The sequence below is a fragment of the Lotus japonicus genome, chromosome 3 (assembly GCF_012489685.1).
Source record: "Lotus japonicus ecotype B-129 chromosome 3, LjGifu_v1.2".
Taxonomy (NCBI): Eukaryota; Viridiplantae; Streptophyta; class Magnoliopsida; order Fabales; family Fabaceae; genus Lotus; species Lotus japonicus.
In genome coordinates, this window is record NC_080043.1 from 76,598,176 (window position 1) to 76,620,192 (window position 22,017).

Below are 22,017 nucleotides of genomic sequence, written 5' to 3' on the forward strand. Positions count from 1 at the left end.
ATTTAATTAAAATTTGGTATACGCAGTTAAGAGTTTCAAATGAGTAGACTTAGTTTACAAAATTTAATAAAACCTTAGCAGCTTCAATCTGATAGATAATACACATTTTAAAATATAAGTAAATGTCAACTATAAGATTATATACGACAAAGTTCAAATTTAATTAAAATTTGGTATACGTAATTATCATTATCATGACATTATTATATAATTTAATGGTTCAATTTATTTAATAAATAGGCTAGGAAACGAAGGGGACAACCAAAGCCTCAAAACCAAACCATATGGAAAGTTAACTAAGCTGCCAAGTAATTTACTACGTCATGAGACTCTAGCACTATAAATCATTATACATGGTACTCACATCTTTGTCCCCCTAAACAAACAAAGATGGCATTGTTTTTGCATTTTCTTCTGGTATTGCTTGGGGTCCTCATGGCAAAAGCTGAGGATCAATCAGGTCTGATTATCAAAATGTTAATGTTGCCTAAACTTATCTTACATAGTTATATGTTTCCAAAAAGAACTTCTCTTTGTTTCAGTCTCTCATAGTTATAGACTTATAGTCATATAAATGAACTTCTCTTGGTTTCTGTCTCTCAGGATTCATCAGCATAGATTGTGGGCTACCTGAAAATTCAAGTTACACTGAGAAAACCACAGGCATAAACTACATTTCAGATGCTAAATTCATAGATGCTGGTGTAAGCAAGAGCATATCACCAGCAGAGAAAGTCACTCTTCAACAGCAACTAGCATATGTAAGGAGCTTTCCAAGGGGAGTGAGAAACTGTTACAGAATAAATGTAACCAGGGGTACTAAGTATTTAATCAGAGCTTCTTTCTATTATGGAAACTATGATGAATTAAATGAGTTACCACAATTTGAACTCCATCTTGGAGCTAATATTTGGGACACAGTGACATTCCCCAATGCTTCACTCACCACAATCAGTGAGATTGTATACACCCCATCACTATATTATATACATGTGTGCCTAGTTAACACAGGCACTGGGACTCCATTCATTTCAGCCATAGAATTGAGACCTTTGAACAATGGTACTTATAACATTGACTCAGCTGGAACATTGGCACGCCTCCGGAGATACGATTTAGGTTCCATCTCCAACTCGGAGTACAGGTGAGAGTCTGTTGTATTGAGTCAGATTATAGGACATTTACATTATTTTGAGAAGTCTCGCATTGACATAGCTAAGTAAGTCCTTATAAATGGTCGAACAACTCTCACCTCACCTGAGCTAGTTTTTGAGGTAAAGTTTGGTCTAACCTGAAATTTAAAATGATATCACAGCCATATGACGAGTTAGACCCGAATTCTAATACATTGTGATTACAGGTTCAAAGATGATGTTTATGACAGAATCTGGGCACCTCTTCCTTTCAAACGGTGGACACAATTAAGCACTTCACTAAGCCCTGATGATCTAGCTCAGAATGATTATAAACTACCAGCAGTTGTTATGAGCACTGCCGCGACCTCAGTGAATGCCAGCGCTCCATTTCAGTTCTATTGGGATCCAGATAATGCAAAGGAACAATACTACATCTACATGCACTTCAATGAGGTTGAAAAGCTTGCACCGAATGAAACTAGAGCATTCAATATCACCATGAATGGTGAGTATTGGTATGGTCCTGTGGTACCTCAATATCAAGTAACAAGTACCATATATAGTCCAACAGCTTTGACTGGAGCTACAAGGTACCTGTTTTCTTTAGTTCAGACAGAGAATTCTACCCTTCCACCCATCCTCAATGCCTTCGAGATTTATATAGTAAAAGATTTCTCACAATCAGAAACAGGACAAGATGATAGTAAGCTCTTTATCTGAACATATTCTTTTTTTGTGTCATCTATGCAAGAATTGGCTTGAAATTCATTTGAACATTTTTCTGAATATGAAATGCTAGTTGATGCTATCACAAACATCAAGACCACTTATCAGTTGGCAAGAAATTGGCAAGGAGATCCATGTGGCCCTGCAGCATACATGTGGGAAGGTCTAAACTGTAGTTTTCAAGGCGATGGCCCCCCAAGAATCACATCCTTGTAAGTGCACATCCTTGTAAGTGTGTTAGATTCTATGGGAACCTCAGAATCAATTCTGATAGAGTAAAATAAAATTTCGATGACAATATAGATGTTTGGATGTCATGTTGGACAATTGATCTCAATCCCAAATTCAAATATGCTATAGAAGCTACCGAGAGTAGAGTAGCTTCTGTATTGAACATAATTAATTCTGAGATTTTACAAACTAGATTTCACAATATTACCCTACAAGAAACATTTTTTTATAAATGTATCCAAACAGAAATCACTTCTGCCAAAATCAATTTATAGAAAATGAATTGTGACAGCGCATATCCAAACACGCACTAAGTTTACGATTCATAAAATTAACCATGCATGTATTCAAGAACTCCAGCCTTCAACTGATAGTATTTTGCAACCAGGACTTTGTCTTCAAGTGGATTGACAGGGCAGATAGCATCTTCCATCTCCAAGCTCACTATTTTACAGTACTTGTGAGGGCCTAATCTCATTTGGTTAATGAATGATGGAATCAAATATATTCAATTCCTAATTTTTCCTCTTCTTGAAGATTCAGAATTGTAATACTTCACTTTAATTGCGTGTTCCTTTCAGGGATTTATCAAACAATAGCTTAACCGGTCCAGTACCTGATTTTCTGACACAACTGCAGTCACTGAAAGTCCTGTAAGTTAATCCCATGTCGGTGCATCAATGTAATTTTCTTAGTTATGAAAGAGAAAAAGGTGTCTCATTTGTCTTGTTTTAGCAGGAAGTTGGGGAATAACAACCTTACAGGTTTAGTTCCCAGTGGACTTCTTGACAGATCAGAAAATGGTTCACTATCATTGAGGTATGCCTCATATTCAAAGCTATGAATGAATCCACAATACATTTAATAATGTTGAAGATGAGAGTTTCTTAGTTATAGAATTATTATGGTGTTTAGATTAATTTCTCTTTCCTCAGATTCAATTCTGAAAACCAGAAGCTACTAACAACTGCTTCTCCCTAGAATTATTCTGCCCTTAGAATCAACTGTAGAAAAATTTCCAAATATAGTGACCACTGTTAATTTCTTTTCTTTCCAGAATTAATTTGTAGGAACTTGAAATTAAGTATCAACAAAAGCTAATGATATATGAAAATAATGGTAATAAGGATCTAACTTTATTCTCATCTATATGGTGCTAGCGTGGAGCAAAATCCAAATCTATGTGAATCTGTTTCATGCAACCAACAGACAGTTGATCAGAAAAAGAAAAATAATATAGTTATCCCCCTGGTAGCATCATTTTCTGGGATTTTGGTGTTCCTAATCGCAGTAGCAGCTATCATCTGTGGACTTAAAAAAAGAAAACCAAGAGGTAAAGCTGCTGCACTAACTATTCTTCACAATCTTTCTGGCTAATCACACGCTTTCTGATTTTATTAAAATCTTCAAATGACTAAAATATTTTACCACAAAATTAGCAGCTGTGAACAGTCATGTAGAGCCTAATACTCCATATGCACAATTAGAATCCAAGCAAAAACAATATACATATAATGATCTTGCTATGATCACCAACAACTTCACTAGAATTCTTGGTAAAGGTGGATTTGGAAATGTTTATCATGGCCTTATTTATGACACTCAAGTAGCTGTCAAGGTCCTTTCTCCATCATCAGTACAAGGATATCCACAATTCGTAACAGAGGTAATTAGTGGCCATTACTTGCACCAAGGTTTATGTTCAAGCAAAATTGTGTTCATCATGACAAAAAAGTGGGCTTTTGAGATGCAGGTTAAACTTCTGATGAGAGTTCATCACAAGAATCTGACTTCTCTTGTTGGCTATTGCAATGAAGAAAACAACATAGGGCTCATATATGAATATATGGCAAATGGAAACCTGGATGAGCATCTTTCAGGTATTCATATTCATCTTTCACATCACAACCTTATGAAACATTATTTTTCAATGAGATTCAATCTAACTTACCAAAAAGCTTTAAAAGTACTAAATATTAATTTGATTGTACAGGAAAAAAAAGCCCAGCAAAGTTGTTAAGTTGGGAAGACAGACTCAAGATAGCAGTTGATGCAGCCCAAGGTTAGCAAGGAAACTAAATATGTAAAGGGAAATGATTCGTAGATATATATACATAGTGCAGACACCTACCAGTCACCCAAAATAAGAAAGGAAGAGAAGAAAGATAAGGAATGGATGTGATATGATCAATGTGATAATTAGAGAGAGACAGAGAGAAAAATGAAGTGTCAGTTAGGTGTTTGCACTATTTGAATGTATCATTTCTGATATGTCAGTTTTCCATCAATCTTTTGATTCTTTTCATCTAAGTATGTTAAGAATTTGATATCAGGACTGGAATATCTGCATCATGGTTGCAAGCCACCTATAATCCACAGAGATGTGAAAAGTGCAAATATTTTATTAAATGGAAACTTCCAAGCAAAATTGGCTGATTTTGGGCTATCCAAAAGCTTCCCTGCTGATGAAGGCTCTCATTTATTCACTGCTGTGGCAGGAACTCTAGGTTACCTGGATCCTGAGTAAGTCCTTCAATTAAAACAAATTTTATTTTATCATACAAATCACTTTCTTTGATGAGAAATGTACTAAACTTCATGATCTGCCTTGCAGGTACTACTCATCAAACAGGTTGACAGAGAAAAGTGATGTTTACAGCTTTGGAGTTGTTCTTCTGGAAATAATCACAAGTCAGCCAGCTATTGCAAAAACTCCTGAGAAGACTCACATAAAAGAGTGGGTTAGCTCCATGCTTTCTAATGGAGATATAAAAAACATTGTTGACTCAAGATTGCAAGAAGATTTTGACACTAGCTCTGTGTGGAAAGCTGTTGAAATAGGGATGGTATGTGTGTCTACCAGTCCTGCAAGAACCAGGCCAAGCATGAGTGATGTAGTGACAGAGCTAAAGGAGAGTTTGGCTGCCGAATTAGCTCGAAAAAGGACTGGTTGTAAGATTGAAAATGATTCAATGGAGTTGGTCCCATTGACTCTGACTACTGCACTCGGTCCCCAAGCTAGGTAGTACCTTTGGATGTTGGAAAAACTAATAATTCCTCTAAGCTATGGTATGTTTCAACTTCTGTGTGATGTACCTGGATGTATTGGAATTTGCATGTTCAATTCTCGCAGTTTGTGGATACAATGCACAAGTTTTTCTTTTGTTTTAATCTGGTATTTTGTAAAGAGCATTGCTAAACAGTACGGAAATGAAAATAACGGACATTTACAATTATGCTAAAAGCAGATCAAGTTATTAATTTAAGAAATCAAAACAGGACCAAGTCATTACAAATCAACAGCTGTAATGCATTTGGCTGTTTCGTTAAAAAATATTTTAGACTATTAATCATTATCCTTTTGCAAATTGTACCAAGCCACTGTACCATGATCACAAATCTGTAGCTTAATATGTTTTGTATTGTTTCCTTTAGAAGTGAACCTGTTCAAAGAGGATTGCAGAACTTGAAAATCTTATAAATACCATTTTCTTGTACTTTCACGTAGATAGGAGTACATATCAAGAATATCCATGTGATGGGCATGGATGAAAACAGGATGGTGCATGTTTGGAATCTTAGGCTTACAAAGGTTAACCTTCGTCCCCTTAGGTTTATGATTTTTCCCGATATTTTGAATGAGTGGGAACGCAGGAATGACAAAAAAAAAGCAAATTCAATGCATAAACAAACCAGAGTCCTGCATCAGATTCAGTCTGCTCAAAATAAACTGAACAATGAATCATTATGTTCGTGATGTGAAGCAATGCTGATAAGAAAAACCAGAGAACTAAGGTATCACAATTCACATTCAAGTACATAGTTGGTTACCAGTTACCACATTCTCATGGATCTTAACAATCCAGTACAGACAACAGATGCTTCCTGCGATGGTATGTCTAACAATTATAGAGCAGTGCCAAGGCACGAATATGAGATCAGTCAATATATATCATTGCAAGTTTTGAATTTCAAGCATGTTGGAATACCAAGCCATTTTACCCCTTTGAAAACAGGACTCGCATGATTCATTTCCAAATTCAAGAGCTCACCGTTGCAATCTTCTTTTATTTTGATAATCAAACTTAATATTCATTCACTGTATGATAATTAATCACGAAGTTTCTTGCAGCCTGTACATTGTGATTTCCTGCTGCTTGAAGTACCGCCTGTCCTCTTCATCAACCAACACAAGATTTAAAAAGTACTTCACACTGAATTTGTTATTAATGTTATGGTGGGTTGGTGTCAGCTCATAAGGACTGAGGAACAGTCTGATTGGGATTGATTCACCTGTAAAAACAAAAAGTGAAACTTTTTTATATAGTTGAAGTCCTGCGGCCAAAAAAATTGCCTCAACTAATTTGAGTTGCTAATGGCAAAAACAAGATATAATCCTCCTTCCTAACTTTTGTTTTTTTTTGCTTGCTTAAGTTCTCTCATTTTAAACGAAGGTCATTTATATATGCAATATAAAACGCAAAACCAGTGCAACATCTTCACCTCTCTGGTAAAGGAGTGAGAACACAAAGGAGACTATGTCTCATGAGACCCCTAATCTTTATTTCACAAAACTGTTTTATATGAAATTTTTATTGATGGATCCAATATTTACTATTGCTCAGACACAGAAAATTTATTTTATTAGTTTCCCCAAAAGGATATCAAAACATAGATGATAGATCTAATATTGCAGGCTTAATTGCATTTTTTGTCCCCTTAGTTTGGACTTTGGACCGTGTGTGATTTGAGCCCCCCCGAGTTTTTTTCGAGTTGATCAAGTTCCTCTACTGTTAAAATTAAGAAAATTTGATCATTCTCTGCATAAAATCATAAAATCTTCATTTTCTTGTCAAATATTGCAGGATGAGATTAGGGTTTGAAGAGAGGAGAATTGAGAATTTTTTATTTTTTGTTGAAATTTCATACTTTGACTAGTGAGTTTTGATGGGAATAACATCTACAATGATTAAATTGATTATAATTTGTGAAGATTTCTCTTAAAATGAGAATCTGGGAGTTTTAAATAGAATAATAGTGACAGAGAACCTTAATGGTAACAGTTGAAAATTCAAGGGGCTAAATCTGCTCAAAAATTTATTGGGGGGCTAAAATAACATAGTCCAAACTAGAGGGATCAAAAGCCCAATTAAGCCAAATTTTTATTATGGGATCAAAATTAATATGTATACAGAAACTACAAAATCAATAGTTTACTCATCCAATTTCAAGGTTAGCCTACCTCTGACAGGAGCACCATCCATCAACTCAAATTTAGCCAATGTTTCTGTCTCAACATGGGTGTTGGTCCCAGATCCTGTTGATTCTCGACGTCTAATCTCAAGATCCATGTTTTTTATCTTGATTCTGACAAGTAAGAAATATATCTTACCAATAATGACATCTTTCAGATGATACCTGAAAAATTGAAAATCCAACATATAATGTCTGATCTAATTCCCTTTCACATGTAAAATATAAATTAGAGTATGTCAAAAATATTCTTTTCAAACCAGTGTATAAAAAGCCTACAGTGTTAGTTTTAGACAAATATACTTCTGGCACAGATACCTGCCTAATTATCTAGGGATTATTGGCTATACTCAATACGTAACACGCAAGTTGGATTGGAATTAGAAATTTCCAGGCCAGTACAACTAAACAAGATTAAGCTACAAATATATTTCATATCTGAAGCAGTAAAGAGAAACGGCATAGAACACAAGTTGGTAGCTGATAAGATAAATAACATGATAAAAAAGGACATAAAAGTGGACATAATTCAAGACAAATGTTCAACCAAAACATTCAACTTACTTGCTTTTGTTGTATTCGAATTCAATGTGTAGACAATCTTCAATTCCAACTTCCATCTGTACAAGGTAATAATATCATGATAAATTTAATAAGAAATAGAAGCAGCCAATAACAAAGTAACAAGGCAAAGCACAAGTCAATAAATAAATGTGCCTGCAGAAACGATGCGGACCCAAGCCCAAAGTCACTTAAATGCATGTGAGGAGGGGGATAAAGGTGTGATGCACCTGATCAGTTCTAGGAGGGAGAATAGCATAACTAACTGCCTAGTTGCCAGGGGGAGTGTGTGTGTGTGTGTCTGTTACAATGAGGGAGAGAATAAAAGCAAGGGAGAAAGCCGTGCACTCTCAAATTTTCCTAGGAGGCTCGTTTTCTTTTACACTTGTATGCAGACCTATATCAAGCCCTGAACTCAGTTGATTCAGGCCTATAGTCAGTTAATACAGAACTATCTTTCTCAAGATACCATATTTATGAGTAATTGAAAAGAAGGTTGGTGACACAAGTACACCTATTCATTGGATAGGATCACTACTGTTTTAATTCATGGAAAGTAGTGAGCATGAATTACTATCTCTATGCAGCTTATATGATGGCAGTGAATTTGAGCTAAGCAGCGCTAAAATTTACTTGCCATGTTATTGAGCTCACCTTGATGCTATTGTTAATTTGCGGGGGTGGAGAATAGTTGCGGACCTGACCAATGATGATAAAGTAAGTTGATGAAATAAGATAATAAACTATACCAATGAATTTAACATATACGCACGTGAACAGACTTTGTAAAGGGGTGATAGGATGGTACTCAGGGGAAAATATAAAATTATAGGTGTGCCAACTGGAAATTAATTTAGGAGTGATATGATCATATAAACAAGCTTTTTTGGGTGTGGGGATAGCCATCTCTAAGTAAAAGTAGTCTCTACAACTACATCCAACACAGTATTATCCAAACGGATTGATTTGATAAAGTAATATTCAACCCAATATCCAAGACCATAAATCATAATTCTATGTTACCAATTGACAACATACCACAAAATCCTGGTACTCTACTATGCTTCCTGCATAACCACGATTAATGGTCACTTTCAAGACATACCTGGAAATCACAAAGGCAAATAAACTTCACATTTATATTGTATTCAAGCTCCCCATTTCTATTAATTGCAAAGCAATGTTCCAGAATGACAATAAACAAAAAAGCACATGCACAAAACTTTAACTGAGAAGTCCATGGATCTTCGAGATTTCACACCTAAGCCTCACATTCACCCCATTGTATGTCTCATATGGCATTTCAACAGTAGAAAATTCAAAGGGATATGTTTTCCTTTCATAGATGTCTCCAGGAACATCAAGTTCTCGTACTGCAAAAGACAGCAAAATAGAAATTATTTCCTAGCAGTAAGTGATTCAGCATTAAATGAAAGGTTAACTGCAATCACGTAGAATACTTTAATTTAAGAATGAAAGTGACAGAATCAGTTACCGAGGGAAGTAAAGTCATAAAAGTTTCCTCTGTCAAAATACATCTCTGCAGAGAAAAACAAAATTTAGAATGAACTTTGTATCAGTAATGAAATAAAAAAAGATAAGTCATAAACAGAAAAAAAATTCCAAAGTAAAAGGAATAACAATTAAATATGTTTGATGACTGGAAAATCTTTTTCCTTTGCCAGTTATTACCAAAAAAAATTTAGGTTACAGCATTGTAAAATTAAAACTGAAGTGCCCAAGTTTGAGCATGATCCTCAATGTCATGAAGATCATTTCAGTTTCATCTACAGATCCTTGAGAAAAAATGGGTCAATTGAAAGAAAACATTTTCTATAAGGACAACTTACACACGGTACTATAGGTGCTGTTAATACTTTTGCCCAATCAAAATACAAAACACGCGGATTATTACTTCCACATAAGCCATTAACTAAAATTCACTGACCCACTCCGTTAAATCCCCTCTATCAACACTCGCCACAGTTTTCAACTCCATACATACCTCCCAATGAAGCTGTTTTTGTTTATCAATGGTCAATTTAACAACCTAACTTAAGCATACAGGGACTGCTTCCGCTGCAGTGTTACAGTTAAAATTCTCAAATTCCTTGTGTGTATTAAGAAATAAGTTCTTCTGCCTTCAATTATTAGAAATTTCAAGAAACACGCTTGAAATCAATATGTAAGAAGGGAGGGAGGGGAGACCAGTAATGAGCTTCATGATACAAAAAGCCAAACACAAAAAATAATATAATTAAGAAAAACTCCTTTCAGAAGAAATGGAGAATCATATACTTGGAATGACAATTGATAAGGTAAACTACTAAACTCCTTTAAGCAATTACACCAAAATGCTATAAAGTAGAATAGAACAGTGCCATCATAATATGCTCATCACAAAGTATCCCAGCGAAAAAAGTATTAAACAATAATCTTTTCTTCTCCTCCTATCTATTTACCTCTACTTACTTGAGAGACACACAAAACACATTGAAGAGATAGAAAGATTAGTCAAGTACAGACCTATCTGTCCAAGGAGCTCAACTTTTATGCCATTGTGATCAATCTTCTTCCCTTGCATTGGTTCTATTGTAATCTAAACTTGGTAGAAAATACACAATTAGTCAATACAGTAAGTGTCACAAGACACGATATTTCAAGCTATTGCAACAACAACACCGTGTCTTTAACATAATAATAAATTATCACAAAAATTAATAACTAAAAATATACCTTCCCAGCAATGTTTTCTTGACTTTGGAAAAGTGGCACTGAAACTGCTTGACCATTTTCCTTTTTAAATGGCACCTACAAACCACAGAAAGGATATCATAAAACCGCATAAAACATATACAAATCACTGTAATGATGCGGCAGAAAGCCCAAATAATTTAGATTTGAAATCATTAGTAGTACAATGATAAATATCAAAAGAAGTTAGAACTATGAACTTTCACTGGCATCGTCCTTGCACTGTTGCTAATCGCGGGTCATGGAAAATAGCGGAAAGCCAAACATCCACCATTTCAAGCCCTCATGGCGGAAAATAGTGGAATAGCGATAAGCCCTCATAGCGCTGCAATAACCGCTATTTGACAACACTGTATCCTTGACAAAAATCATGAATGCAATTGCCATAATTGGGGATAAAAAAGGGGAATGGGGGTTCACCTGCTTCCGGTTTTTCCCATCGTTAAACGTGATCACGACATTGCATGCCGGCTTGAAAGCTCCAAGAAGGTAATTCTACAATTTCCAAAAAAGGTAAATCCGTGCGGACAGTCACAGCCATCACCATATCAAGAAAGCACAGGTTAGAATTCATGCACAACAGGTATAGAACCAAAACATGAACACCCAACAAAACAACTCTCACCATGCTGTTGACAATTCAGTACTCTTCTTTCTTTCTACCTCAGAACACACACAACCACACCTGTGAAACAAAAATTTCACACTATAAGCTCAAATTCAATAGCATTCACATAAACCTAAGCTCCTAGCCACAGATCTCAACAGAAACACCCGCAACAAAAAAGAAATCAAAATCACATACTGGTCAAATGGGTATCAGAGATCATACTCAAAATTCAAATTTTTTTCCTAAATTACCAAATCCTAAAAACCGAAAATTGAACGAAATTGAACCGATACCGTTTCACGCGTGCGCGATCACGGCGATAATTTAGGTTTCGCGGATCAGCTAGAGGAAGCGATGGAGGAATTGGAATGGTGATGGGGTACGACGTCGTTTGATGTGATGAGAAAGAGATCGAAGAAACGCATAATCTGAAGCTGAGAAAGCCCTAACTAACAGTAACACGACGGAGGAGGAAGAAGAAGTAGCGGTCGCATATTCTCATTGTCCTGTATTTCCAGAGGTTAAACGCATCGTCGTTTCATTCACTATTTTTCTCCAATTTCAAACTTATTTTTCTCTTGTTTGTTGTGGGTTTGTATTTTAATTTAATTACATTCACTTAGAATAATCTCAAAAGCTCTTGTAAAAATAAAAAGAATAATCTCAATTTTAAACTTGAGAGGATCATAATTCATTGAAATGTTCAATAATTTCATTTCGGTACATTCACATTCTGTTTTTTTTTTAAATAATGAAAGTGAAAAACAAATTGCATTAAACCAACACAACAACACAAATCAGAAGCAAGAAAAGGACTAAGCTCTACTAGGAGCAAGAACTAGATTAGGTTTTTTTTTTGGAAAGCCTAAGAACTATATCAGGTGAACAAACTACCAGCGCAAACCACTAGAAGCAAGCTTACCAGCACACGTATTATCCTCTCAACGAATATGCTAGAAAGACATGCATCACGATCGAGTAGAAATATTAACAATCTTCATCAAAAAGCTTACAGATACGACGTCAAATGAGTAGAGTCCAACATTGTAATAGCATTCAGCGTGATGCTCTTACAAATGATTATGTCAATAACCCAAAAGTGAAGACCATGCTTAATAGCCAAAAGCTCAAACAAAACAACACTTCGTTTGAATATATATGTGAAAATGAGCGGAAAGAATATTAGTGAAAATAATATAAGAGAAAAAAATATAAATAGAAAATAGATGATTTTTATGTTTTTTTAATGAAATTAAAAAGAGTAGAGAATGAAATGAAAAATTATAATTAAAATAATTAATAATTCATGTTAAGAAATAAATAATTAAATTTATTATTTATCATATATATCAATTAAAAATATATATTTATTTTTGTTAAAAAAATTGTAATAACTTGGATGGAAGAGAGCCCTGGGAGTGAGAACAGAACAGATAGTCAGAGAAACATTAGCTTTGAAATATAAGGGCATATCTGTAACAATGGTTTGATATTTAGTTTACTTCTCATGTATAGCGAGAAATAGTATGGTTTTCCATTCATGTATTTTTCCATTATCAACCAAACGAATAAAAAATTACTTTTCCTGTCATTTTACTTCTTCTCCATTTCAAAAAAATACTTCTTCTCATTATCCATTCACTCATATACTGTCTTTGGATAAACGAATATTTTTTTGGATTGCAAGAAAAAGAGATGGAAGATGTATATGAGCAAAGACGTGCATTTTATCTGAAAGACTATATTGCCCTTATCATTTATGTGTATTCCTTTCTCCCTTTATGCCTAGAGTAGTAATAATGACTACGATAAATAACAATATAAATACCTTTTATATTGTAGATCTCTACTCTTTAAAGGTATTTTAAGAATAGCTGACATATACTTCTTGAAAAGATGGACTAAAAATGCAAGGTCGGTAATTTATGAGCACATGCAAGCATGCTTAAAAGAAGGTTCTAGCGCTAGCGGGATTGATTCAAAGAAGAATGGCGATGATGCCATTGTTCTTTATCGCAATGCCATTATGAAGTCATTCTATAATTTGGTCTTGGAAAGTCAAGAACACAAAGAAGCGCAACAGATAATGTGGAATTTGCTTGATGTGGGAGTTGAGCGTGTGCATGAATGTCTTAGTAAGCTGAATTTGAATTCAAATGTAATGGTCAATGAGAACACGAGTCCTCAGAATGAGGATGCTGAGCATGTTGCAATTTCCAACCCTCTTTCTGCCAAAACTAAGGGATCATCTAGTGCTCGGAAGAGAGGGTTTTTTGAAAAAAAATAAACGATCAACGACAAAAGCAAAGCAAAATAAAGGTGATGTTTTCATTGGTTTTTTTATCAATTTTATTCTATATATCACCTGTACAGCTTTGCTAATTTTCACTTGTTACATAGCAACGAAAACAAGACAATTTTGGTGCAATTAGTTCTTCCATGAATGGACCTCACAATGTTCCTTGTACTTCTCCATATGCACCTATACATGTTTATATATTTTGACTTTCTTATTTGTTTTATATTACAACACATGCTAACAAATTTCTTTTTATATACCCTATAATAGGAATATCGTCCCTCAACTTCGGTTTCAAATAATGCCCCAATTTCATTCACTAGCATGTTACAAGGAGCGTGCACTACTGATTATTTAAGTCAGGATTGGTTCCCCCCAAATTTTACTTGCCAAGATAGAAAAGAAACCAGAAAAAATTAAGGAATAGTTGTAACTATTCTATGGTTATGGCTTGTTTTTATTTTTAGCTATTTTTCCTATTTTCCAAGTGTTGAATATGTGACTGGACAAGTATTGATTTTGATGCACTTATATTGGCTTATGCAGGTTTGCAAAGCACTTAGAAGGCCCCATAAGTGATAATGCAGTTGGAGAAGAATTTTTATGCAATTGGAATCCTTTGTCAGCTTGTTGATATTTTGGTGCAGTTAGTTTTGGTGGAAAGTCAATTTTGGTGGAAATCCTTTGTCAACCTGTTGATATTTTGGTGCTGTTAGTTTTGGTGCAGTGTTAAATTTTGGTAGAAATCCTTTGTCAGCCTGTAGAAGAATTTTGGTGCAGTTGGAGAAGAATGTTGGTGCAATTACTTTTGATGCAGTTATTCCGATACACAAAACTTGTTTTTGATAGAGATGTTTTTGTTCCCGTGTAATTTCACTTTGTTTCGTTAGCTTGATATAACATTCATTCTCACTTGGTTTTAACAGTGATTTCTTGTTTTTTCATTACCATTTTCTTTTAAAATCCCCTGTTTTGTTAGCTTCCCATAATTCCATATGAATATAATAACAAATATGTGCTGAAAAGTAATAAACATAGTGATAAACAAAAATTATGGAGGTAGTTTATTGAAACACAAGTCATGTTGCCACTACTAGCTTGTTACAATTTATTATAGGGAAACCGAAGCCTCCTACGACATAATAGAGCCTAAAAAACTATGGCATATTGTCATCATTTTCCCCAAGTTTAGTTTTTGGATGCCAAGACTTGTATGCACACAAAAATCCTATGACGAAAAATTGTTTCATGGTAGAAAAACAGCACATGGGCATAATAGAATCTCGTTTGGGAAAAAATCAAACACTTAGAAGGCACCAGTCTTGAATACACACAAAAACAGAGTACCATTGACTGTTCTATCCAAAACAGATTTGCAGCAAGAGAAGAGAGGGAGGCGAAGAGTGAGAGTGAGAACAACTTTGTCATCGAGATGCAACCATTCATTTTTTACTCCCACAAATCCTAACACATCTATTCTACCGTGGGTTACGAGTGGCATGCTGCGAACGGAGATGCGGCGGGCGTGCGATGCAACGTCAGAGACAGAAGAGATGGTGGGGCGATTAGATCTTAAAGTGCACGGCAGAGACTGTGGAGAGGACGAAGATCTGAAAGTGCTGCCCAGATGAAGATGATACTGTGAAAGAGAAGAAAGGTGAAGATGAAACGGGAAACAGGAGAGAGAAGGGAGAGAAACGTGGATCTGACTTGGAAATTGAATTTAAAAACTGATTTCATAAATTCTAATTAAAATGAGATGTAAATTTATTAGTGGTTGTGCTTAAGAGTGATGTGTTGGGCGTGTGTCCACCCAAGAATTTCTCTTAAAAGCATAACATTCAATGTACTTGTAACTTAAAAAGTCACATCTTCCAATGAATATTTTCAATTCCTTAACTAGAGTCCTGCCTTAGAAATAAATCACCAAACCGGCAAACTCAGGCATGTTCCATAACAAGACAAATATCATTCTTGGAAAGTCCATGATTGAGAGATAAGAGTTGGTATATGCAAATAACAAATAAGCTCTCAAAACTAAACAAGAAAAGTTATTTTTCAAAGAATACAGAAGTATGATATTTAAATTCTAGATCCTCTCTGAGCATCAGAATATTGTACAATGAGGAATTTTTTTTTTTTATAGCAAACAAGGTATCCTGCTTCTGTACCTTGTTTCAAATGGGTGAGAGTGGTGTAAACAAATTAAATGAATTGAAAGTAAAAATCTAATATGGAAAGAGATGACATGAGAAGCAAGTAAGCATTGGCGCTTCTAAGTTCCAAGACAATGATCACCATTCTAGCAAGACACGGTTAGTTGAAATAGCCAAGCCAGAAAAGGTGTAAGAAAACAGGGGAGACCGGAGCAATTTAAGGAAATCTTCTTTGTATATTGAAGACTATTCATTTAACTTACAGTTCCGAAGATAGGGATGATTGTATTTGACATATTTAGTCCAGTAACGCCGATACTTTGTCATCGCAATATCTAACCACGGCTTCATATTACCATTGTAGTGCACAACTGCTGCATTCTCGATATCTTTTCGATCAACATTAGGATTATAACCCAAACCAAGTACATGCCAAGATTTTTCTAGCGGATGTGTCATCCCATAGAATGTCATTAGCCCTGGAGGTAATGTTCCCAGCTTCCACAGCACCCTATCTTCATTCTAAATCAGACAGAAAAAAAAGCTATGGTCAGTGAAAGATTTACTGTACTCGTCTATTTGTGGGAGAATAGACACTTGATGAAAACCAATGCTATATTCAACTGCTCACCATATTCTGCCACTTGTGATATATGCCAGTGATATCCTTCTGTTTCCACACCTTCAGATCAAACATGTTCATCCCGTATGCCCAACCACAAGCATTTGGATCAAAATTTCTCGCAATATGCGGATTTGAAAAGTTAAGATACTTGTCAAATCGGTGAAAGCTCTCACCACATGTTTCAACTGCACCATTTACTTTCCCCTGAAGATTCACCCTCCACAATCCAGTTAAATCCTTCTGAACAACAATGTCATCATCCAGAAAAAGGATTTTATCCAATTTTGGATAAACTTGTGGAAGATAGAACCTGAGATGGTTGAGCATTGAGAGATATTTTGGGTTTCTATATTTCAGATTGGAAGCACCAGAAGAGAGTGTGGTTGGATGGCCTGCCTTGAAATAATACTCTTTCATTGTTGCAGATTCAAGCTGCCGTAGGACAGGGCAGTAGGATGAGTTCAACCACTTGAAATCATCAACATTTTCAACATTGATTGTAGCTTTTCCAGGAGGGTTCAAAAGAAACCACATGTTCATGGCTCCAAAATTTAGTTTATCGGTAACAAGGTGAAAAACATGCTTTGAAGGATCCTGCAATGTTGAAGACAACAACATAAAGACAGTGACAGCTAGGTTTAATGATATAATTTATTAAATCATGTAGGTCCTAGAGTTGAGGCACAAATTATTTTCCATCTATTAAAGGAAATAATGCACATGAAGGAACAATGCCCAAACACTGTTATGGTAAAAAAGAAAGTCAGTCACCTTTGCATTCATAATAGTGGAGTTGACAACAACAGATGCGGCCAAGACATTGTCTGAAAACAGTGCATAATGATAAAGACTGGGATTCTCCAAGTTCTCAATCCTAGGGAACTTTCTCTTTTCAGGAGGAAGAAGGTAGTAATCTATGGTGAGGCGCATAGATAAGCAATGAATTCCATTTGGTATGGTCTTGGCAGCCAACTGACTGAGGAATGTGCTCTGTTTCTTCAAGCTTCTAACTTGCTCATCAGCGGTTTGCAGCATTGCTCTCAGTTTTTCAGTGACCAACTTGCAGTCATACAATTGCGTTCTTGCTTTTGACAGAACTTGGCCCATAGCCTTTATTTTTTCATGTGCACTAGAGATAATTAGATTAGACATTCAATTAGTTAAAGCAGAAAATTCAGAGAAAGGCATTCCAGATGCAGATAAATAAACCTTTAGAACATCATTACACAAAGCTTAGAACCTGTGATTTAGATCTGCATCAGAACTTGCATCACCTAAAGCACGTCGACTCTCTTTGAGCCGAGATTGCAGTTCTTGGTATAGTCCAAGCTTGTTCTTCATCTTTGCAATACTCACATATACCTTAGCCATAATGATCTGGTCCCGCATCAACCGAACAGTGGAATCAGCATTCTCATTTTCAATTTCTTTCCTCCAAATACTGTATTTACCCAGAACAGCTGACTCAACAGATCCTGAGCGTTCAATTGCTTCATTTTCAAGTTTTACAATTACTTCATTATCCATTTTCACCAATTCAAAAGCACGCTTTTCCCGCCTTTTCTCTAATAATTGCTGCATAAAATAATTATAAAGAACATGAAACAAGTTAAATTCCATATTTTCCCGGGGGGGAGGGGGGATTACTCAGTCAAAATGCATTTTTAATCTTAGGGCACAGGAAGAACTAGTTGTGTTTAGAACATGCGACAAGTAATTAACTAAAATGAGTTTATTTTGAATAGCTTTGGGTAAAATTATAGTTTAGAGTAAATTTATGAAAAGAAAATAAATAGTTTGACTAAAATTATAAAATTCCAATGTGTGTCAAAATCTATTCTGGACAAAACGTTCTCCTAGTTACGTTACAGATGAAGCCATCCATGACAGAAAAGGAAGGCAAAAATGTGCCAGAATGCATAAGCACAATACAAACTGAAACTAAAACTAACCTAAGGTAGACCAAACAAGTTATATGTGAGTTCAAACATAAAAAATGCCAAAGAAATGCTCACCCTTCGGACTTGCTGTACTGGACTATGTGTCCACTGAGCCAGACCATCTGCGCAAATTGAAAAAAAAAGGAAATAAATAGAGAGTGGATTAAGCAAAAACATAGACATATTTTATAATATTATATAATAATATGATACCATCTGAAGACTGGCCTTCCGTCACCTTTGGTTTTCCTTGTCTGACATATGTTGTTGGTTGGTTTAGCTTTAATAAAAAATTAAACACGGATTAACGTTTAGCAGAAATAAAAACAGTTATGGAGTTTTTTTTTTCAAAAAAAAAATACAGGAATTGAAAGTTCCATGAAGAAGTACATCAGTCTTCCAAACCTCATATGTAGCATTTGAAGTCTCTGATCCAACAACTCTCCATGAAGCAGATAATTTTTTTCTGAAATTGTCAAGACTCAAAGGCCCCATATCATCTGTGCTGGATGCAATAAGATCAAGAACCTAAAATATAATATTTATTAGAAACCAATAAATATCCTTACGTAAAAAAAATGAGATGCCTAATATGGATCAAGAGCAAATTTTATATGAATGTGCTTGCCTCTTTCGAAAAAAGTGATTTAAGGTCTTGTAATGTCTGCCATTCTCTCCATTTTGCAACCTGAGGCGGCGGTCAACAACTTAAAATTGAGGCAACAAGGGGAGAAGATAGGAGAAGACAGAAGCTATAGCAAATAATGCACAAAACAGGTTACCTGTTTACTTGGAACAGATGAAATATCATCTTGATCTGCACAAACCAATTGAAGTAAATAGATTAATGTCATGCCGTGTCAATATAAATATAATATATTATCAAATACTATAAGAAAAAATAATTTTTTTTAAATAAAGGAGAGCTTTGGAAGCCCATGGCTTTTGTTTAAGTAGATGGTGTGCATGGGGTAGCACTTATTGTGAAAAGGATTGTAGAATTTTGCATTAGGTTGATAAGCATATCAAATTAAGCATAAAACTTGCTAAACTAAAATGCTGTGAACATAAAACTCCAAAAACTAAAATGTGGACATGAGTGTCTTACATGATAATCTAACGCATTTGGTTCAGGTAAGTGACCAAATCGAAAGTTTCCATGCTTCTATTTACAATATAATAAAATGTCAATTAAATCAATCCTGACAAAGAGAATGCTCCACACTGTAAACCTCTAATAACAACAGCCCATAAAATTGGGAAACAAGGATGAAAACTACAGTAGAATTCTTAGAGGAGATACATTGATACAGCATAAGTGATGCAAACCATAACATCCCAATTAACCATTGCAGGATGTCCTTTTTTTTCAGGTTACTGCCATTACTGGAAGTCATATACCTATGAAAATTGATCCTACCAGTAACCCATACATATGACCAAATCCAAAACAAGAAGGGGAGTATAGTCTGGGCCCTGTAGGAACTCGGAAGAGAAAGATGTTAATCATTCATTGGGGGTCAAGGGCCTACATTGCATCCTGTGTAAGCCAAGACAGACCTATTTACAAAATAAATTTGGCCATTGCTTTTCTAAAAGCCTATTTAGCTAAAAAAAGACTGTGTGTAAAAACTTCTAACATATCAGAAAGACTTATTTAAGTAAATTAAAATAATATATCTTAATAATTATTATTCTTTTTATGTTAGAATTTTATTATAATGTCTTTGAAATTATATATTTTTTGGCCTGTTTCCAGATTTGAGCATGTTGACCTGTATAAAGATTTGAGTCTAAAGCTTATTTAGAAATATATTTACAGCCTATTTAGATATAGGCTTTATGCCTATTTAAATACCTTCATCAAATTTAGGCTTTTGAAAAAGCGGCCTGAAAAATTTTACTTACAACAAGCTAACAGGCTAAGCTTAGATATTAAGTTTGGGAAGCAGCCTATGAGAGTGTGCTGTAATAAAGAAATATGTTATTCACAATAAATAGTAGTGCCACACTCATAGGAGTAAATCCCGGATAGCGGCGCATGCCGCATGGCGGCTGAGCCCAAAATGAATAGAGCCATAAAGCGCATAGCGGAATGACCACTATGCTGAGTTTTTTTATAAAGATTATATAATTTAACTATTTACACATATAAATACTCAAACTGGACAAAAACTACTAAAAAATCATGGCACTCATAATTAAGTAATTAACAATAAGCAAAACATACAGGTACCAACAAACAAAGGTCAATGTAACCAAGGAGTCTAAGCCTCTAACCTTAAACTTAACTGCCTAAAAACATGAAAATTCAACTAAAAGTTTCGTAAACAGGAACAATCAATCAATAATCCTCTTTTAGATCCAACTCTTCCTCTTTATCACTTTCGCTACTATCACAATGCTATATAACTTCCTCAAACTGTATCCTATTCAGTTTGTTTCTGAAGCAAAACCCCCCCAAAATACCCCTCCAAATATACCTTACATTACTTTTTAGAGGGTATTTTTTCGTGTTTTTCAACCAGTTCCACCAAATAGCGGCGCTATTTCCTCTGCTATAGTGGCCGCAATCGCTACGCTATAACTAGAAGTGGCAAAGGGCTGCTACGCACCACTACAGTGTTATAGTGGCTTATTGACAACTCTGCCACACTTAAACAGGATATTTAGATTTTGAGCATCCATCTCTAGCATAAGAATCAAAGATCTAAAACAACATATTGAGTGAGATTCATGCATCAGTAAGCATTATTGAGAAATATACCTAGCATGTCATAAGAGCATAGTTCAAAGGTCATGCATGACATTGCATTAAATCGCCGTGGCATTAGGAAGGATGCAACAATCTTCCTTATCAGAAATAATTGAGTCACATTGCACTTCATCTGATTGCTAATCTCACAAAGCCCTAGGATCTCCAAAACTAGGTTTCTTGCCACATTTTCTTATCTCCCAAATTTTAATCAAAAAATAATAATACTACCCCTACCTACTTAAACCTTGCCCTTACAAAAATTGAAAACAATCAGTAAATTGCTGAGAGGGAAATAAGCAGTGAACTGACCAAAAGCGTGAAGCCCTGGGCCGAGGAAGAAAATCACTGACGCAAAAACGCAGAGGAGAACGAATCCCTTGTGAAGCCCTCGCTTTGGCGACATTGAGAGGAATTGAGAAATCGAAGTAGCAATTAAGCTTGTTAGGGTTTCAGGCTATTGAAAATCGATCATCTCAAGGATAGTCACAGTGAGTGGTTGCAAGTTCCAAACTGCCACCGTCACAATCACAATGTGAGAGAGAAAGCGACGGTGGTGGTGGTAACTTTCTTTTTCTCGTGAGTTTCGTTTCGTTTCGTTTCTTGCTTTCACTGTGTTCCTTTTTCTTCACTCGTCTTGTTCTTTGCTTCTTTCTGTCGCTTTCTTTCTCAGCAATCAAATCAAATTATGCGAGGCAGGTAATTCTTATTTTAATCCACGCTGTTTCTCAATCAGATTACGGCGCTAATGGAGGAAGGAAACGACGTCGTTGTCGGGTGAAACCAAAGATATGGAATGGAAGTTATTATGAGATAATCTTATGGATGTTTTTATCGTTAAATTTGAAATTGAGATAGAGAAGGAGCATGTTATTAATGGGTTCCATGAATAATTTTCTATAATTATCTCGTGTTAAATAGTGGTCTTCATATTTTGTTGCTTCAACCAAATAGATCCATAGAACCCTAGT

General features: G+C 35.3%; 3 protein-coding genes across 4 annotated transcripts; 1 reads left to right on the plus strand and 2 right to left on the minus strand.

Moving 5' to 3' along the window:
• Window positions 1-314: 314 nt before the first annotated feature.
• On the plus strand, window positions 315-5,264 carry LOC130745997 (probable LRR receptor-like serine/threonine-protein kinase At1g05700). Of its 2 annotated transcripts, none has more exons than XM_057598485.1 (13): window positions 315-460; window positions 604-1,144; window positions 1,361-1,839; window positions 1,936-2,074; window positions 2,482-2,553; window positions 2,675-2,746; window positions 2,832-2,912; window positions 3,254-3,426; window positions 3,533-3,759; window positions 3,847-3,973; window positions 4,087-4,155; window positions 4,427-4,616; window positions 4,708-5,264. In XM_057598485.1, exons 1-13 carry the CDS (start codon window positions 391-393, stop codon window positions 5,117-5,119), a joined length of 2,652 nt encoding a protein of 883 aa, XP_057454468.1. In that variant the 5' UTR covers window positions 315-390; the 3' UTR covers window positions 5,120-5,264. The 2 variants fall into 2 exon arrangements, with proteins under 2 accessions (XP_057454468.1, XP_057454469.1); XM_057598486.1 differs by having other exon boundaries at window positions 318-460; window positions 3,536-3,759.
• Window positions 5,265-5,750: 486 nt separating this feature from the next.
• LOC130745998 (vacuolar protein sorting-associated protein 26A) lies at window positions 5,751-11,835 on the minus strand. The gene is made up of 12 exons (XM_057598487.1): window positions 11,565-11,835; window positions 11,287-11,346; window positions 11,082-11,156; window positions 10,644-10,718; window positions 10,434-10,506; window positions 9,403-9,447; window positions 9,169-9,280; window positions 8,946-9,012; window positions 8,562-8,606; window positions 7,911-7,966; window positions 7,336-7,511; window positions 5,751-6,386 (listed from the first exon to the last, which is right to left on the minus strand). The coding sequence occupies exons 2-12, from the start codon at window positions 11,287-11,289 to the stop codon at window positions 6,208-6,210; spliced, it is 906 nt and encodes a 301-aa protein (XP_057454470.1). The 5' UTR covers window positions 11,290-11,346; window positions 11,565-11,835; the 3' UTR covers window positions 5,751-6,207.
• A 3,773-nt stretch (window positions 11,836-15,608) lies between these two features.
• Window positions 15,609-21,726, minus strand: LOC130745999 (polygalacturonate 4-alpha-galacturonosyltransferase-like). Its single transcript, XM_057598488.1, has 10 exons — window positions 21,359-21,726; window positions 19,074-19,108; window positions 18,920-18,979; window positions 18,697-18,819; window positions 18,505-18,571; window positions 18,367-18,413; window positions 17,592-17,926; window positions 17,123-17,480; window positions 16,358-16,945; window positions 15,609-16,248 (listed from the first exon to the last, which is right to left on the minus strand). Exons 1-10 carry the CDS (start codon window positions 21,450-21,452, stop codon window positions 15,973-15,975), a joined length of 1,983 nt encoding a protein of 660 aa, XP_057454471.1. The 5' UTR covers window positions 21,453-21,726; the 3' UTR covers window positions 15,609-15,972.
• Window positions 21,727-22,017: the final 291 nt, after the last annotated feature.

Bases quoted from the DNA above. Each gene is read 5' to 3' on its own strand.
- LOC130745997 (XM_057598485.1), top strand. From the start codon at position 391: ATGGCATTGTTTTTGCATTTTCTTCTGGTATTGCTTGGGGTCCTCATG. The intron at 461-603 runs GTCTGATTATCA...TCTGTCTCTCAG, and splicing joins AAAAGCTGAGGATCAATCAG to GATTCATCAGCATAGATTGT. The intron at 2,913-3,253 runs GTATGCCTCATA...ATATGGTGCTAG, and splicing joins AATGGTTCACTATCATTGAG to CGTGGAGCAAAATCCAAATC.
- LOC130745998 (XM_057598487.1), bottom strand. The intron at 10,507-10,643 runs GTATATTTTTAG...TACCAAGTTTAG, and splicing joins AAGAAAACATTGCTGGGAAG to ATTACAATAGAACCAATGCA. The intron at 9,448-10,433 runs GTCTGTACTTGA...TTTTCTCTGCAG, and splicing joins TGAGCTCCTTGGACAGATAG to AGATGTATTTTGACAGAGGA.
- LOC130745999 (XM_057598488.1), bottom strand. From the start codon at position 21,452: ATGTCGCCAAAGCGAGGGCTTCACAAGGGATTCGTTCTCCTCTGCGTT. The intron at 19,109-21,358 runs GTCAGTTCACTG...TGGTTTGTGCAG, and splicing joins CCCAGGGCTTCACGCTTTTG to ATCAAGATGATATTTCATCT. The intron at 18,414-18,504 runs GTATCATATTAT...CAATTTGCGCAG, and splicing joins GGAAGGCCAGTCTTCAGATG to ATGGTCTGGCTCAGTGGACA.